Genomic DNA, 19,051 nt, shown 5'->3' on the forward strand with positions numbered 1-19,051 from the left:
TTCTTGTTTTACTTCGAGATTTCGTTACTAGTTTCGTTTCTTTAGCTTTATTTTTTTTATCTGTTATACTTTTCCCCATTCTGTTTGTCTTGTAGATATATATTAAAAACTTTTGTTTTCTTTTGTTTTGGGCAAGGAGTGTTGTCTTCCTTTTGTCTCCAACTGTTTGACTGTTTCTCTCCCTCTCTCTGTAAAGTTTCATTATATTGCGTGTTTAATATTATTTTTAAAGATTTCCCATCTTTGATTCAGTTCTTAAATTATTTTTGTTAAACAGCTCTTCTATTCTTCGTTGATTTTGTGTGTTAAATCAACAACACAAAAGTCGCTCCGTTCGAGTTACTCGTAATCCGCTGTCCGTGAAGGGATTAAGAATGGAGGAGGGTAATTACATGATGAAAAACACATAGCGGATGATGACGTGAAAATTTCTAAAGTGTCTGAGTATTTAATCCGAGTCTGCAGGTTGGGAAGTTAATCTGCGTATTACGTTTTTGAAATTTTTTACGGAATCTTAATATTCCCTTAATAAATAATCCATGATATCAGCTATATTAGTCTATATTAGATTATATTAGTCTGTTGTGGATAAGTTTCCTAAGCTATTTCTCTATGTTATTTTATGATTTTCTTTATTGTAATACAATGTGGTATTTATTCTCAATTACCTACAGTAATTCAATTCCATTTTTATTTTGAATTGACTCGTTAAATCTTTGGCATATGTTTGGTAATATGAGATTCTCGATCCTGCATTTAAATCTCCAGCTTGTAATGATAATTTCTGTTGGGCTTATTTAGTGTTGTAATTGTTTATAGAATGTATTTAATTCTGTTTTTAATTTCTCCTCTCCGGACTATAAAAATTAAAGAAATTATTATAAGCCCATTTATCTTTAACCGCGTATGAATGATTCTTCTGATTAAATATCATACACAATTATATCTGTAGGATAAAGTTCTTGAAATCTGATAAATCCATATGTAAATCTTAAATATGCAACACAAAAAAGTAATTTTTTAAAAATTGTACAAATACTGTACATATTCGATTCCCGCAATCTAAGAGTAGGTTATTAATAGTGAGAGTGTTCAGAATAAGTGCATAAATTATAAATTAACTAGTCAATGGTGAATTAACTGATGTGTTATATATTGTCGTGTACACAACAACATGCGAAAATTTAATTCCTGGAATGCAGATGTAAAATCTTTATTTGCGTACGTGTAGACTACTGGCAATTATCACTTTCAAAGTAATCCACTTATATTCTTTGATTCCTGTTTTCTAGAGTTGGTCGTGTTTGTCACTGATCATTTCTGTGTACTGATGAATGCTGTTTGTATACCATAACTATTTTGAGCTTATGTTCTTCGGTGATATATATGATGCTTTTTTGTAATTTTTGAAACGTAATCTTAAAAAAATAAACGAACATCTGAATTTGTTAGAAACAATATTCTGTTAGAACACCCTTTCTAAAGTATTTCAGAAAGCAGCATCGTAGCGTAAGCATCCATCGCCGAGGCAAGTAATTAGGAAAACGTATAAAAACGGAAATTTATTTATTTTGGCACTGGTCAAGGGAACATTTAATACAAGCATCTCTCTGGTGAGAATGCATAAAGGCATAAGCGCTTTGAACAACAAAAGCGTACCAAATCGTTATTGCATCAAAATTAAGTGTTAAAGTCATTCAAATAATTTTATATCAGTGTAAAATCTTTCCGTGTATATTAAGTTCTCAAATATTTTACCATTAGAATCAATTATGAAACTTCAAATCATCCAAAAAATTGAATTTTACATACACAATATGCGCCCTGCCGAACCTATTCAAACATGATAAAAGATATGAAAATTTTCACCTTCCTTATTTTGAATCAATTTCTTTTTAGTGAAAATTTCCACTTCTGAAAGGGAAATGTAAACAAACTAATTTATTCATTACAAGACGGATTCCAATCCTACAAAATGCTTGTGAACCCTGTTCACTCGTTTCCCCCCACTCAAAATCTCGCGTCAATTAATCACCTATTTTGGTCACTGCAAATAAGTTCGTCTAAACGTTTCATGATATTATCGGACCTATCATGACCAAGATAGTCCATTCTTCCCTGTTCCCATGCAAGCATTCCTTCATAAGGAGCCCTCGGGGAAGGATCTAGAGTTGCCGATTCTGTGTCTTCTAATTCATTTTCGTTCCCATTCTCGTCTTCTTTCTTCACTTCTTTTTCAATAATTTCATCTAAGGCATCTTCACCCGCCAATATTTTTTTTTCGGTTTCTTTTTCTTCGTTCTCAGGAGCATCCAATTCAACCTTGCTAGATGGCTCTTTGCCATTGGAAATTGCCGTAACAGCATTGTCGGAGGATTTCGGCGGTGCAACTTTTTCCTCGGACGCCCTTCGTTCTAAAGGTTTTTCGGAGGCACGATCTCGGTTTACAATGGTGATCACTGGAGGATACATTCGGAAGGAAGGAGGAGTAGGTAAAGATTCGAAGGATTCAGAAGTAACAGGAATCGGGAAGAAATTTAGGAGTTCTTGTGCTGCGACGTACGTATTTGATGCCGCATTTTGCTGGATTTCCTGAAATGTGGAAAAAGAAAAAAATATTATCGACTTGTAAAATAACAGTCACCTTTAAGCTCTACTAGATTTTCAATGTGCGCCCACAGAATCAAAAACTATTTATAAACTCTTGCAAATTTTTATTCTAGTTGAAAGAATTATAGACGATAAACGCCTATTCCGACACGTGTTTTTATTCCAATTGTACAAATAAAACTTGTAATACCAAATACAAGTTTTATTAACTTGTTGGCATACAATTTAATAAAAAATCATTAATGGATTATTAACAACCAGAATTAAAACGAGTGAATATTTTAATTCAATATTTTGTCTAAAGGCCTGTGTAGCTCAGTAGAAGTGGCGTTTGCACTCTACAGCGCTTAACCGCACGAAGAAAGGGTTTGATGGTTCAAATCTAGTCGCCGACTAGAGGAAATTTTTCTAAGCCTTTTTTCGACCGGTTCCCGAGTTAGTCGATCTCTGGCACGGGCAAGCGGGTTTTTCCTCCCGGAAACTCGGGTTTTTCGTCCCGTAAACTCAAGAAAATCGACCGTAGAACCCACATTCTTTTCAGACATTAAATATATTGTGTTAAGGTTAGGGACCAAGAGATGGCGGCACATTTGAGCCGTCTCTCTTCACTGTGTACCGCTTAATTAGTGATAGCCTTGGGCCATCTATCTCCGATTGGTACCAGTGGAGATTGAACTGCCCACTCAGTCTCCAAAAGTTAGATAGGGCTAAATGGCCTCGCCTACTCCCGTATACGGGAATAAAAAGGCGTTAGCTGATTTTTTTTTTTTTAAATATTTTGTCTAACACTGATTGAATAAAGATAACAAGGAAAAACAAAGACGTTTGATTAACGACACAATATCAAGTGTTCAAATATACTGTTTCTGGACACAGACAAAATGTATTCAACTTTTTCTTTTTTTTTTTTTAAGTAGAATTACTGTCTCAGATGTTTGGGAGTTTTTCACATCTATTCTTATTTCGATTACGACTGTTGTGTAGTAAGCAGATTCCAGAATAACCTGTCACATTAGAAGCGGTCTTTTCAGGACGAGTTTTTTTCTCATCTTGAATTCTCATCCTGACATCGCACATGATAGATGTCAGTTGCACTGTCTACTAATCCATTTTGTCCGTACTGGCGCATAACTACATAGTTTTTTTTTGTTGTTGTTCTCCTTGTCTGACCGCAGATCTTCCAGGCTGTCTATAATAAGGGAGTTTACACTGACAATGTATCCCGTACACTCCAGGTACTGATAACTGGTGAACACCATTTGGAGAGCTGATAAGGGAAAGTAGCTTAATATTAGCTGGTTCATAAGCATCTCTCACATATCATATCCAGTATACTTTGTAATCTGAATAGTGCACTTGACTATTCATTTTTTGCAATGCACGCGTGCCTATGAACTACGCATTGCCGTAATATTATAGACTCTAACCCCGACATCCAAAATTTCTTACTTAGGTCTCACATTTCAACAATCTGCCTTAAACGCTCCTGTACAGTTTAGATTTATTTAATCGTGATGATGATTTTTAAGCAAAATTATCATAATCAAACGGGCAGAAGAACGCAAGCAAATTAGATGTAAAATGGTACTTATCCCTACCTTCTTTCTGAAAATTTGTACTGCAAAAAAAAAAAAAAAAAGAAAAGAAAAAAGGCAAGCTGATAGATAAAAAAAAAAAAAAACTGATACACATAATATGTCTACCAGTTGCGTTCTTTTTTTTTTTTTTTTTTTTTTAGAATTTCTTCTACAGTTTGCACAAATAGAAACGCAGCTGCTGAATACATCAAAATATACTGTATAATGCAAAACTCGCTCTGATGTATTGTTTTATTTTACTTTTAAGATAAATATAAATTTAAATAGTTTATAATTGAATTCCCCCCCGCAAAATTTAGCCAGAATTAAGGAGTTCTATATAACTGCTTAATTAAGATTATCAAAATTTCTTCTGAAGTTGTAAATTTACACTTACCTGCGAAAACAAGGGCAACACTCGTTTATGAAAAATGTCCAACCAGAAACGTACAAATTGAGCATATGTTGGATGCACATTTGCCGAAGGAGCGATGTGACCAGTAGGAGAATGGAAAGAAACATTCCATGGCTTGTAGTGTCCGAAGAAATGGACAATTTTCACCTGTCTTCCGAATCTAGGATAAAAAAAAATAATAGTCTGTAAAATAATATCAACAACATTTTAGTTGCATCAGTGACAGCAAACAAAGCTAAATGATAAGGTTTCTCAAACAGTGGCCTACAAACTCTTCGGTTATTTAAAAGTACTAAAAGGTACTTAAAATAGCAGGGAAGGTCGATTTAAAAAACAAAATGAAATGATTTTGACAAAAAAATGTTTCTAATGATTTCCTCCTCCTCCCTCTTTGTATGAGAGGAATACAAAAGTTCTCATGCCACCTACCGTTAATATACACTTTCACATATTTAGTAATTCAAATTTCAATGACGAAAATGAGGGGAAAAGGCAGATGTTTATCATAAACACGTGCATGTGTTGAACATATATATTTTACCCGCCTAATAGTTCTCTTGGTCCAGCAATTGGAAAACAATTATTTTATATAACAGAAATGTGAATAAAAGTATGAAGTGCAGTTTTCATACCTTTATTCACAGTGTAAGAAGAAGAAGAAGAAAGAAATTTAAGAAGATAGCTCTACTATCGCCGGATGAGACGGCAAACTCAGCTCAAATTGAAAATTAGTCATAAAACCCCATTTGTACTTCAACAGAATCGAAGTCATCGTTCTGCCAGAATATTATTTTCGTAACTGATACGCATCGTTCAGGCAGAGTAAGCCTGGAGCACACATTCTTGTTTAAGAGCGCCTGCATTGCGCAGTTTCAAAGGCAAAACTTGCCCACAATGTGGAAAGACCTGTTTGAATTCCGTCCATGTAAAAAACTTTTATAGGGACTTTTCAAATAAAGGGGAGTAATTTGGCCTCAAAACGAGGCCGCAGGCGAAAACTTCCAGAAACACGTTTTCACTCGGCAAACTAGCACAAACAGGCCGAAGAATACACGGAGTTAACAAAAATTAACAATTTAATACACCGGTCCTTCGATATCCTTCGATGCTTCAGACTTATTCCAACAAAATCAAATCTAATGAGAAAAATTCTTAATATTCAAATAAATTAAATGAATGAATCATATTTCAGATAACTATATTACCAACAGTTTACCCAGACATGCTGATAGCATGAATCTTGTGTCTGGTGAAAAATATGGGATTCGCTTCTGCCTGTATTGTGCAAATAGAGGAGGAGAGGCGGTTAAGCCCCAACTAACTTTTTTTTTTAGACTGATGGGAAGTCATTCTCAATCCTTAGTCATTACTGACAATTGATCCAAGACATCAAGATCCAAAGGGATCCTGGAAGGAGAATACAGCAGACAACTGTTGCGATCTTGTGGGCGCTGACCCAACACTATATATTAATGTCTGAAATAGTGAGTTCCGTGGTCAATTTCTTCGGTTGCAGAGTTAAAACCTCAGTTTTAGGAAGAAAAATACTAGTAGTGGCAAAGAATTAAATTCCTTTAGTCTTTCTTCTTGGCGTGGTGGTGGTGGTGGGGGGATGGTCGAGTGCTATAGACGGAAACTAACGCCATTTCCACAGGCATTGTTGAGAAATTTATCAGAACAGTAAAATCAATTCATTGTTATAAATATTACTTTCAAATGCAATGTCTGAAATTTAATGTTTTATTTATATCAATAATAATCAACCAGGGAAATTAAGCTGAAACAAGTACAAATTAAAGCATATCTTGCTAAATATATAAAGAGTCAAAGGCTTTGATTCTAATATCTTGCTTTAAATACCAGGAATTTATGGATTACTTTAATCGAAAAAAAAAAAAACAACCAGCAATTACGTATTGCAAAAAATAAATAAATAAAATAAAAATAATTTTAATGTAATACACTTTCTTAAGCTCCATTTCTGTAATTTGCATTTTAATGCTCAAAGTTTCTTTACTTTAAGAGCATCTGCAATGAATACGTAGATCTTGAGATATAAGAATCTGTAAAATGAAAGTATTCTTTATTTCTGGTAGTACCCGCCTTATGCATTCTTTTAAGAGTCGATTTTTTTTTCCTAATTAAAGCTAATTAATACAGAGAATGGCTACTCACTGTCTGAAAGCTGGAGTGTATGAATAACATACGTTAGCCATCAGGTTATAGATAAACGGCAGCTTTTTCTTGATATCTTGACACCAGTCACTGAAATAGGAATTCAGCAAGCTTTGATCGCTTCCTAAAACATAAAGGCAAGATTCAGTGCTATTCTTAGTCCGATATCCGTTATAACACATGAAAAGTGAAATCGAAAGAGGGCAACTTGCTACAAATTGCATTCAGAATTGTTATATTTATACTTCCCTTAAATCATTTACAATGAAGTTTTCAATGAGAATCCGAATTTTTTTTTTCTGAGCATCTTCGACGAGAATCTCTTACAGATCAACTGCAGTTCAACATTAAAAATAAAATTTATATAATTCGCTATGTAATACTCTGTAATAAAATTAAATGAAAAACTATTTCTGCTTTTATTTTAATAAACTGAGTAATGCTGTCTAAAGTCGTCAACTAGACAAAACGTAAATTTGTTAATCTTTATGAACAACGCAAAGAAACATAATCTTGCAGTATCAACAAAGTATTGTTTTCAATTGGAGCCAAAGGAAATGCAAACAGGCTAATGTAATCCCTAAGGGTAACGCTTATTTATCATGGATAACGACATATAGGTACATATATTCCATTAGAAACATAGCTATCCCAATAGCTATATCCCATTAGCAACAGAGACCAATTTCGTTCGGATAGGCTGTTTGTACTGTGCTGCTATCTGACGGAGAAAAAAAACACGGTTCAAGTTAATGCAATTTATTAATATGAGAAGCAAACGGATTACAAGATTCGTACAGTTTAAACAAATGACAGACCATAGGTGGTCTATTCGTCTAGTCTTTAGATGTTTATGCAAGGCACATCTACCGTTACTGCACGAATGTCACTCAACGCATACTGAACAACATATGCAAGCAGGTAAATCCACACCGTTCCCTTATTACTTTACACTGTATAACCCAAAACGAAAAAGTGCACTGCTTCCAAGGAAGCCATGATGTCCATGGGTGATGGGATATACCTAAACCTACGGGAGCAGTGTATAAGTCCTAAGGTTTTAAGGTGCTGGGGAATTGGCAATGCCTTGGACCCCGTTGTTTCGTTGACCCTAAGTCTCGGCTCTGTGTTAGTCCCTTGGCACTAACCCAGAGCCGTGCCTAGACGAGGCCGATTTGCTTGAACACGGGTGAAAAATTCCAGTTTCCATGAGGGGAAAAAACCCTGCTACCTCTATTATTTTAATAATCATAAGTTCGTTTTACTGCTGGTTTCTTATGATTTGGATAGATTGGCAATATTTTAATACTACTATTTTTTTTTTAAAGTACTATTTCAAAAAATATTTGAATATCTTATTACATATTCATAATTAAAAATGAATTATATTAGTTTATCTAATAATAATGATTAGTAGTTATTAAAATATTATTTTGCGACTCATACTAATAATATACAATTTTAACATTTAATTAATAATGTTAATTTATGTTAAAATAAATGTTAAAAATTAATTGTCGGCTTGGTTGGCCGAGTTAGTGTATCCGCTATCTAACCAAAAGGATGCGGGTTTGAATCCCGCCGTGGAAATGGATGTGATTGTCTGTGGATATACTAGCGGTGGCGGCGGTAGATGGCGTTGGTGTAGTGCGTGTGTGGGGTACGTCGGTGGGGAGTTGTACGTAGGTGCCCTCTCTCTCAATGAGTCTTTTTTGGACTCCCTGGAGGTGTTACGTAATAATAATACAATGTTTATTTTATGCTTTTTAAATCGTAAAAAAAAATTATATATATATATATATGTATATATATAACGTAAAATAATATATATATATATATATATTATTTTACGTTAATATTGGTTTACAGATTCTGACTCATCTCATAGGTTATTAAAGCCCTCCAGTTCATTGACCACCTCCCAAAAGCACCTAGGGAACAGTGAGTGCTTAATTTTCGAACTTGATTTTACAGAAATGCCGCCGCTAGCATAACCTGAAGTGAAATATGACCGATGTTTATTGGATTTTTTTAAAGTGTTAATTGTATGGAAATACGTATTTCCATATAATTAAAGAGAGGAAAATAGTTCCCATTACATAAAGGAAGCTGCCAGACTGATATAACAATTTATCGACAGATCAGCATATCAGAAGTCGTAGTCAAGATACTGGAGAAGTTGGTCAAGAGCAAAACACAGAAAGAGGGTACTACATGGGGAACAACATGGTTTTGTGAAGGGCAGGTCGCGTCTTGGTAACTTGCTCACGTTTTATAATACAGTGACAGCTGAGTTGGATAAAGGTAATGGGTGTACAGTGATACTGCTTAACTTTGCAAAGGCATTCCACAGGATACCATATGGAATTCTAATTAATAAATTGCGGGACATGAGGATAGATTTAAAGATTGTGAAGTGGATAAGAGGGTGGTTGATGGAGAGTTATTAGAGAGTAGTTGAATCAGGAGTAGAGTCCAAAAAAGGCCTGTGACTGGTGTCGTGTCGCAGATTTCTGTTATTGGTCTGCTGCTCTATTTGTTCATTAACCATATAGGAAGGGATTGAGAGGAATTGTTCAGTTGTTTGCCGATGATGCAAAGTTGAGTAGAGTAATAGCTAATACAGATGATGTCAAAATGTTGCAGAATGATTTGGATAGATTGGCAAACTGGGCTAAAAAGAATGGATGTCAATTTAATGTGGCAAACTGTAAGGTTATGTATTTTACTGTGAAAAAGATTACCAAAGAGTGCCTCATTGGTGGGACTGTACTCTAGGAAATTGACGAAGCCAGAGACTTGGGAGTGTTAGTGGATAGGGAGTTAAAGTTTAGTGTGGGTACATTGGGAAAGTGACTGAAGCAGGTTATCAGATCATTTGGTTACTGAAGAATACTTTGATGAACAGAGACAAGCAGGTTATTGTTCCTCTTTATCGAGCCTTGATAAGACCCCATCTTGACTACTGCGCACAAATCTGGGTGCCAGGGTTTCTTGGTGATGGGGAGGAGGTAGAGAGGATCCAGAGGCGAGTGACCAAGATGGAATGAACGTTATGAGAGCAGGTTTGAAAAGTTGTGGGTTACAGAAACTGGTTGATAGGCAGAAAAGGGGTGATTGAGACATTCAAATTACTGAGAAGTTTTTACAAGATTAATTCATAGGAAATTTTTCAGAACGGGTGTGGTGGTGGGAGAACTAGGGCCTATCCATGGAAACTGAGTAAGAATGTAGTTAGCAAGGGTGTTAGAACCAGGTTTTTTTGCTTATAGGGTGATGAATGAGTGCGATAAGCTGCCAGAGTCTGTTGAAGGTGCCATGACTGTGAATGAGTTCAAAGCAAAGTATGATAGATACTGCACAAATATTGGACAGTTTTTGACATGATGTTTAGGGCTTCCCTCGATGAGTCTAAGGAGACTCCTTGGAGTTCCAAAATAATAATTAGTCAAACCGAATGGGTACTTCTAAGTACTCATTCGACTTGACTAATTAATATTATAATACAATATAAATATCAAGAAAATCTCAAAATGTACACAAATATTCATTTTTCAAATAATAGTAGATAAACAGATATACCGTCATAAGGTGATTGCTGTTCTGCAAAACGGATGAGGTTCCAAAAGGTGTCCTTGGAGGGAACGTAAACGAAAACTCCACTATTAAAGCAGTCAGGCCAGCCGATATCTGGAACAGCCGATATTTCATCGCGTTCGAATAACTCATCACAGTTCTGAACTACCTAACGAAAATCAAAAGCCAATTATCCACTATTTGTGTGTGTGTGTGTGTGTGTGTGTGTGTGTGTGTGTGTGTGTGTGTGTGTGTGTGTGTGTGTGTGTGTGTGTGTGTGTGTGTGTGTGTGTACACACTAATATTTATTTATGCAAATATGTTAATAATAATCAATAAAGCAAAAATCATCTACCATCATTCTAAATTCAAATGAAAACACTTCCTCGGTATTATTTATTTAGGGGATGCATGCATTGCAGTGTAGTAATAACTTTAGCTGTTGGACTAAGTTCAGAAATGGTTAATGAGATATTTTTCTTCCATTCTAGCAAAACGGTTTGAACTGTCCCCTTCCTGCTTTAACTGGATCGTTTTTATTGGTAAAACGACCAGAAGTGAAATAATTTTTCCATTGAAATAGTGTTTGGGATTATCATTAAAATCTTGTTTCAATTGGAATAAAATTCTGACTACAATACACGTGCCAAAAAACGGTTAAAATGTGAAAATTTGTTTCACTTACTATACACTTTTACGAAATGCATCTTTTTATGATTACTGAGTAATTTCCTTACTTCTGACATATGAACTCTATACACACACTTTTGTGTTGCCAAATTTTGAGACTGTAAATGGGCTAATGAAATCCAAAGTGAAACAACTTGATAAACTTTAAGGGGTCCTAAATTTCGTTCAGCCACTGTGAACTTAGTAATATCAGCTCGAATCAGCCTGTCAATAAAAACGATCCCATTAAAGCCGAACCATGTGGACATCTTCCTTGCATTCTAAACAACTTTTATTAATTTACAGTAAACCCGAATGGAATTATTAATGCAATTTTTTCGACGTTTTGCTTCTTTGTATCTGAAAATGCCAAAAACAGAAAATTGGAAAATGAGTCCACAAATTTTAAGGATTCAGAATAACAAATTTCAATAAAATCAATCCAACCAAAACCCGAAAAACTTGCATACGGACGGACAAAATAAATCTAGATAGCAATTGATTTTTCGAAACGCAACTCAGAGGGGAAAATTAATTTCGTTAGGTTGTTTTCGAAACTAACTAAAGTTAAGAAGCCAATGTGTATCAATTAACTGTGTGAGTGTTTTTCTGGTCCGTTTGCATGTGATCAAATCCTATTTAGGAAACGAGAAACATTTCAAAATACTTGTGAACAGCTTGGGATGGAAGAACGATAACAGCAATTTGAATACAACCGAACAGTAAAACAACGAGTCCATTACAATGGAACCTTGTTCTTTTTAGACACGCAGCGACAGCAGCTAAGATTTCCCAAACTTTCTGGAAGAGAAAGGTAATCATTACGATTTAAATTACGCCATTGTAGTACGGCTTCAACACTGTAATTACAGCGAAGAGAGGTTTGGTGTTATCCCACCGAAATTGGTGTCTAGTGCTGAAGCCTTACTAGATCCGTCTGACTGAAGTCGTAATAATTGCATTTCTTTTCCTGAGCATGGGAAATTATTTAATTACTAAGGCACCACATACTAAAAACGATTCCGTTTTACCGTTTTTTTAGTATTTAAATCTATTTTTCTTCAGTCCACATGATGATATTTTGAAAAACGTACGCTAAAATATTCATTAATGTTATTAATAAATAGCATTAACAAATATTTCAATGTATTACTGAAATATAAAAGTTCGACAAAATCGTTACGCTACAACAAAGATTAACTCTTATCCTTGTAAAAATTAGCTTTACAAAACAAGACATTTGAGAATTAAAAATAAGACGGGATAATATTTAATTTACTGGACCTTACCACTAGTTTACAAACAGTTCTAAAACTATAGTTTTATATTTAGCAAAATCTGAGGCGGAATCCAGAAGATTGCACCAGTAGATAAACTCTCCTGCTACACACTGACAGACTGAGATACCGAATTTGGAAGTTGACAGATGTTTAATAACTTCTGTCAACTTCGTTTTTATCCAATGACATGAAATAAACTTCTCTGCTTATTACCTATTTAATTAAGGCTGTACATTTTGAAGATACAACGTATTCAAAAAAGAGGGTTCACAAAGCCAAGTTGGTGGTCTAAAAAGTTCTCGGCCTCGACCATGGATGGCAACATTATCGGCTCGATTTTTTTTTAAGTTGGTACACCTGTCATAAGCATCCATGTGAAATTGTGAGTCATTCTATCAAGTAGTTTGTTTTATACAGCTGTCTAAAGCAAAATTGTTGTCTGCATCCCTTGAAATGAATAAAATTCAGTATCTTGTGGTTATAAAATTCTTTGTAAAAGAAGGTTTAACGCCAAAAGAAATTCATTCGAAGTATGGACACTCTTCTCCTTCGTTTTCGACAATTATAAAATGGGCTGCCGAGTCTAAAAGTGGCAGTAACAGCCTTGAAGATGATCCACCTGAAGGACGTCCAAAAAGTGTAACAACACCAGAAATCATTAGTCGAGTGCACGATATGGTATTGGATGACCGGCGAGTCAAAGTGAATGAAATTGCTGAGACTATAGGCATTTCAAAAGAACACAAATTGTTCTTTAGAAATGCCTATAGTTTCAGCAATATATATCTCAGAAATACCTATAGTGTAATGTCCTGATGAAAAACACCTTTGCCCATAAAGGTGTTTTTCCAAATGAAAAATTAAGGGATCTGCACTATGAATTGTTGGAACATCCATCCTATCACCCAGATTTGGCTCCGTCTGACTTCTATTTCTTCCCAAAACTAAAACTCTCCTCGCTGGTCAGCGTTTTTCTTCGAATCAAGAAGTGAATTGCAGCTGTAGAGAGGTATTTTGCAGAGCTCACTGAGAACCACTACAGGGACGGCATAATGGCTCTGGAGCATCGCTGGAATAAATGTATTAGTCTTAAGGGAAATTATGTTGTAAAATAAGTAATTTTGAAATTAGAAATTCGTTCTTTATTGTTAGGTCGATAACTTCTCAGACCACCCTCGTATATATATATATATATATATATATATATATATATATATATATATATATATATATATATATATATATATATATATATATATATATATATATATATGTGTGTGTGTGTGTGTGTGTGTAGAAATTTTTTTTACATTGGGTATATACCAAAGATACCAAGCAATTTTATAAGCTAGGTTTTAATCCTTTTTTCTCAAGTAAGCAAACAGACAAGTAAGTCAAGTTTGCTCCTGCACGTAAGTGCAAGTCTGAGGCAACTCGTGGTAAAGGTGGAGTAAGCTCCGATCATTTTCCTTAATGGTTTCCCCTAATGCAAAGCATTAGGGGAAACCTTGCGGAGATGTATGATGCTATGCATTAAAGGCAAGGTCTGGCTCCCACTGACGAGACCTCAATAAAGGTCGAAACCTGTCTGGGTAGTGGCCGTTGCCTTTAATGCATAGCATCATACATCTCCGCAAGGGAATGTGCTTTGCATTAGGGTAAAATACTAAGGAAAGTGATCGGAGCTTACTCTACCTTTACCACGAGTTGCCTCAGACTTGCACTACGTGCAGGTCTGAGGTCGTGCAACTTGACTTGTCTGTTTGCTCACTTGGGAAAAAGGATTAAAACCTAGCTTATAAAATTGCTTGGTATCTTTAACAGATATATATATATATATATATTAAACAGGCAGCCATTTAACCTTTTTTTTTTCTTTAGTCATATTGCACATACTTAATTTTCTGCAATGTGCAAAACATGCCGTACACAAAACCGAGAGCAAATCAATTGACAGTTTATCAGTGTTGGTAAGAAATCGAATAATGAAGATGTTGGTCTTGACTACTGTCTAACCACTATAAAATGTTTTCACTGTTGTTAAACAGTGAAAACATTTTATAGTGGTTCCATGTCTGGTTGCAACAGCTTCCATAAAATGTTCTTGAGGCTGTTCCAATCAGACATGGAATGGTTCACACACGAAATGTTTATTCCACCCTCCCCCCACATGTGAGGCTTGTAGCACAGAGGGAGTTTCTGTTTCGTGTGTCGGTATTCTTCTTTCAACAAACAAACAATAACAACAACAAAAAAAGTTCACACATTGCATCTCTATGTATGTATGAGTTCCTATGCAAAATAAAAGAAAAATTCTTTTGTTATTTGTGAAGGCGTCGTGGGCTCATGGGCTCCCAAGACAGTACTTTTTTTCAAGTTCTGTGGGTGAACAAGCAAAACTTTTACAGTAAACAGAAGATGCTAAGGCGTACGCAGTTTGTTAATTACCGTAATACATATAATTAATTTGATATCTATCTAACATTAAATATTAAAAAATATTTAATTTTTTTTTATTTTTTAAAAGTCTTAATAAGTTTAACTGAAAAAAAGTCATCTTAAACGCTTAGTGAGTTTCTTTATATCCATAACGGTATTTTACAATTATATATCTAATCGACTCAAAATAAAATGAAAACTGAATCACGAAGAAGTCTCTGATACGGAGGTGCTAACGGTAGGATCATGATAACAAAACCAAAGAATTAATGAATGCCTGGTCCACTGAGTTTAAAAAAAAAAAAAAAAAAAAAGAAAAAAAAAAGCGCATTCCCGATATAGAACTCTCCCTTTATGCATGCATCAGTAACGGAAATGAAAGAAAAATCAACTTTCAATAAAATTTTCATTTCACTGGGCTTTCGTAATTCTTTCCTTTTTCCGCATTGTGAGATTTCGCGGTGACACCTGGCACATTGTAAATTGCGACTATCTCCGGGCGGCGCCAATATGACGCTGTGTTTCATAATATCGCATCCTTTTCTCATCTTATCGAAAGTATGATTTCAGTTTCTGAACAGCATAATTTTAAGCATTAGTTAGCTACACTTTCTGCACAAAAGAAAAAAAAAAGTGCTGTTAAAACCAACAGACAATCGGCTTCCGCTGATCAGAAAAATACGCACTCGTTGATAAATACAAATATATTAACTATGTTTATACTGCATTATACAGTTTAAACATAGTGAATATTATAATGGATAGATAGTACAAAGAGAATTTTTTTGGGGAAAAAAATCCGATAACGCCTTTTATAGGATTTTATTTCCTTAAAAGATTATTTTCATTCATATTCTAATAACATTTTATATTAAATTAAAAACTGCACACAACTTATACAAATTAATAATAATTTACAGACAATTTATGCATAATAATAATAATAATAATAATAATAATAATAATAATAATAATGTATTTATATTTACATTTTATATACAAAATCAACCTAAAAAGATTAAAACAGATGGTTTGTATTAGTTATTAGGAAAGTTATCGTGATACAATCGTTACTTTTATGCTTCATTAATTTTCCTATGTGTGGCGTTGTTCACAAAAACGTAATATTATTATTAGAACATTTTGAAATAAAATCTAGGCTTCGCCAAAGAGAAACTCTCTCAACGACCCTGTTTAAACCTAACAGTATGGGGAAAAAAAAAAAAAAAAAAAATTCACTTAAGACCTAAATGGATAAAGAAGAATATGAAGAACATCCTATACTCTTACTGGTAATAACATCGCTATCTTTGGAGAATGTCGTCAGGATGGTATACAAACTACGTCTAATTTGATTAAGGCAGGTTAAATTAAATTAAATACTCAGTCTTTTCCTGGCAAAGCCAATGGGTCTTGCCATAAACCAGGAAAGACTAAATATATGTACATTTCAAGGACTCATCAGTACCGATCCGACTAGTTTGTTGATAATTATATCTTTGAGCAGGTGGATAATTTTGAATATCTAGGAGTCACCATTAATCGCCACAGTGATATATATCATGAGATAGATGAGAGAAATGAGAAGGCCAATCGTGGATATTTTGCAATCGTACAAAGTGCAGGTCTTAAAATCCAGAATATTATCAAGAAAATCTAAAGAAATACTAATTTAAGATATGTATGCCCGATATTAACCTAGGGTTGTGACCCAAACTTAACATGATGGAAGAAAATAGAAAACTTATTACACTTGGAAAAAAAAAAAAAAAAAAAAAAAAAAAAAAAAACCTACATAGGGGGTGGGGAAGTCCGCCTAAATCTTGGTCTTCCCCTACGTCGTTTTCCTGCCATTCCTAACATTGAACCTGAACATACCATCTGAGATTAGTTCTACTCACAAAATCCTGAAAGCTGACAATGTCCTAATATCTGAATTTTTAAAAGAATTATGCCATTGATATCTGCTCGCTCCCCAAATTTTTCTTGAAGTCCCAAGTCTTTGAAGAAGTGTTTTATTTCCAACCCAGCTCTCAGATCCATATGTTAAAATTAGTTATCAAAAGTCATAAATGCTAGAGTATATAACATTTATAAATAGTGTATATAGTAAAATATATAGTGTCACACTTGTTTAAATATGAGCGGTACTTTCCTCTACTTTTTTTGTCATTCTTAATTTATAATTTTATCCAGAGATTAAGGCCAAATCGTGTGTACCCTCTTTTCGGATAGGCTACTCTTAACGACGAACATCGGATTAGCAAGTCAAGGCGTCCACTGCTAAAAGCAGATTACACAACGGAGAGGAACAGATACACCGATGTCAAAGATTTTGATTAATCACTTGCAAAGGTTCAATTAATATATTCATTAATTACTGAGAGGTAATTAATTATATTATTATTATTATCTAAGACCTCCTGGAAGTCAAGGGCTCATCGAGGGAGGCTATAGATCACCCAAACCAGCTGTCATACCTTCCCTTAAATTCATTCACACTAGATGCACTCACTACCCCTCTAAAAGCATACTATTCCACTCCCTCACTGCTCTCTGAGAGAAACACCTAGCTCTTACCCCTTTCTTGACTGAGAACAATCTTAACTTCCATGGAAGTTAAGATTGTTCTCATGTTATATGGAAGGTGGGGATGTTAAATTCTTAACATCCCCACCTTCCATATAACGAAAAATTTCATCAGTTGAAATCCTATAATACCCATTCAAAAGTTTATAGACTTCTATCATATCACCCCCCTCTTTTTTCTCCTATTAACCAGTGTCTGCAATCCACATATTCCCAATCTGTCCTCATAATCTACATCCCATAATCCGGATATAATCTTTGTAACTCTTCTTTGCACCCTTTCCACAGCTGCTTATCCACTTGGAATCCGGGAGACCAAATCTGTGCACAATAACTTAGGTGTGGTCTTAATCAGAGCCTTATAAAATACAATATCAAATTGTATATTAATCTCTATAGAACTGGCAAGGTAAAATTATGCTTTATTTAAGTAGCAAACTAATCAATAAAGGAGAGAAAATTCACTTACCAGCGTGTCAGGATCCAGATACACACATTTAGTGAAATTTGTTAAGCGCCAAGCATGTAGTTTGAAGTACGATACGCCAAGCTCAGGCTGTTCGAGTAGAGCTAACTTTGTAGTTTCCTGAGAGTCAAGGGAACGTACGGACTGGACGAAATGGAAGATACTAGATAGTAAATGTCTGTTGGGGGAAAAATACAGCTAATCAGACATGATATAAACAATAAATTCCATTTTACTTCTTCCTCGGGTGCTTCACTAGATGAAAATAAGACTCAAATTCGAGTCATGATCCTTGATGAATGATAGGGCATAATCCGATGAAACTCTGAAATTGCTTAACTCAATATAAGCCACGTTCATAAACAACTATTTTTGAACATAGCTACCAGTCACAATCATAACTGACAAAATTTCCATACGGGAATGAACTAAAGACAAAGAACGGATATGTTGGCCTGGGTATTTTTTAGATTTTTACTGTTTATCATTCAATTTTAAAAGCTAGCGGTTTCTGACTGAAAGTAAAATAAATTGGTATTTTACTTATATATATACTGTATATATATATATAAAATAAGTTTAATGACTATTACCGAGAGAAAAGATGGCAAGATATATTTAACAAGATACTACTAGTTTTACTAGTTTCGTTACAAGAACATCATCAGGTATCATACTCAAAGAAATATATAAAAAATTACAGAGACTTAAAATTGTATTAACAGAACAAGTGAAAAACAGTAGCATGTTTGAAAAAATGCAAGTATGAGTTCCATACAAACGAATACTACGCGCTGTCGCGAGTGCGCCAGTACTGAACAGAAGCAACGTGTGCGTCCGAGAGATTGTAACTCAGGCTGTTGTTGATATGAGAGGAATCTAGAGAAATTTCTCTTGATTCAACAATCTTTCTTTCGAGTTCATCGTAGCACACATGGATATTAGCAGTTTGAGTCCAGTTTACAATGTGCTGGCGGCCTTCGTCTGAGTTAGCAGAAAAGAGAACGTGGCTAGAGAGAGCGCTAGCTCTAGTCCTGTTATAGGAGATATCTCTACGGTGTTCATCCAAACGTAGAAGGATGGATTTGGCAGTCTGTCCATAATAAGGCTTTCCGCAATCACACAAAATCTTGTAGACTCCTGGAAACTGAGTAGGGAGATGTTTCTGTTTATGTTTGCAAAGTAATGAACGAAGTTTTGGAAGCGTAATGTAGCACGTTTTGAAGTTAAATTTCTTGAGAATCTTTGCCAGTTT

The 19,051-nt window shown here is 34.7% G+C and overlaps 1 protein-coding gene across 3 annotated transcripts in view; it reads right to left on the reverse strand.

The window, feature by feature from the left end:
* Positions 1 to 1,549: 1,549 nt before the first annotated feature.
* LOC150109813 (uncharacterized) overlaps positions 1,550 to 19,051 on the reverse strand; it is a 67,020-nt gene continuing 49,518 nt past the window's right edge. For all 3 annotated transcript variants that reach the window (XM_090396785.1, XM_090396792.1, XM_090396802.1), the window contains 5 exons: positions 17,800 to 17,974; positions 10,360 to 10,522; positions 6,778 to 6,901; positions 4,585 to 4,762; positions 1,550 to 2,592 (listed from right to left, as the gene is read on the reverse strand). In XM_090396785.1, coding sequence (XP_090252911.1) covers positions 2,032 to 2,592; positions 4,585 to 4,762; positions 6,778 to 6,901; positions 10,360 to 10,522; positions 17,800 to 17,974 — 1,201 coding nt within the window. In that variant the 3' untranslated portion in view covers positions 1,550 to 2,031. The remainder of the gene's footprint in view (positions 2,593 to 4,584; positions 4,763 to 6,777; positions 6,902 to 10,359; positions 10,523 to 17,799; positions 17,975 to 19,051) is intronic.

The sequence above is a fragment of the Typopeltis vanoorti genome, chromosome 1 (genome assembly GCF_054136105.1).
Source record: "Typopeltis vanoorti isolate ZY-2024b chromosome 1, IOZ_Tvanoo_1.0, whole genome shotgun sequence".
Taxonomy (NCBI): Eukaryota; Metazoa; Arthropoda; class Arachnida; order Uropygi; family Thelyphonidae; genus Typopeltis; species Typopeltis vanoorti.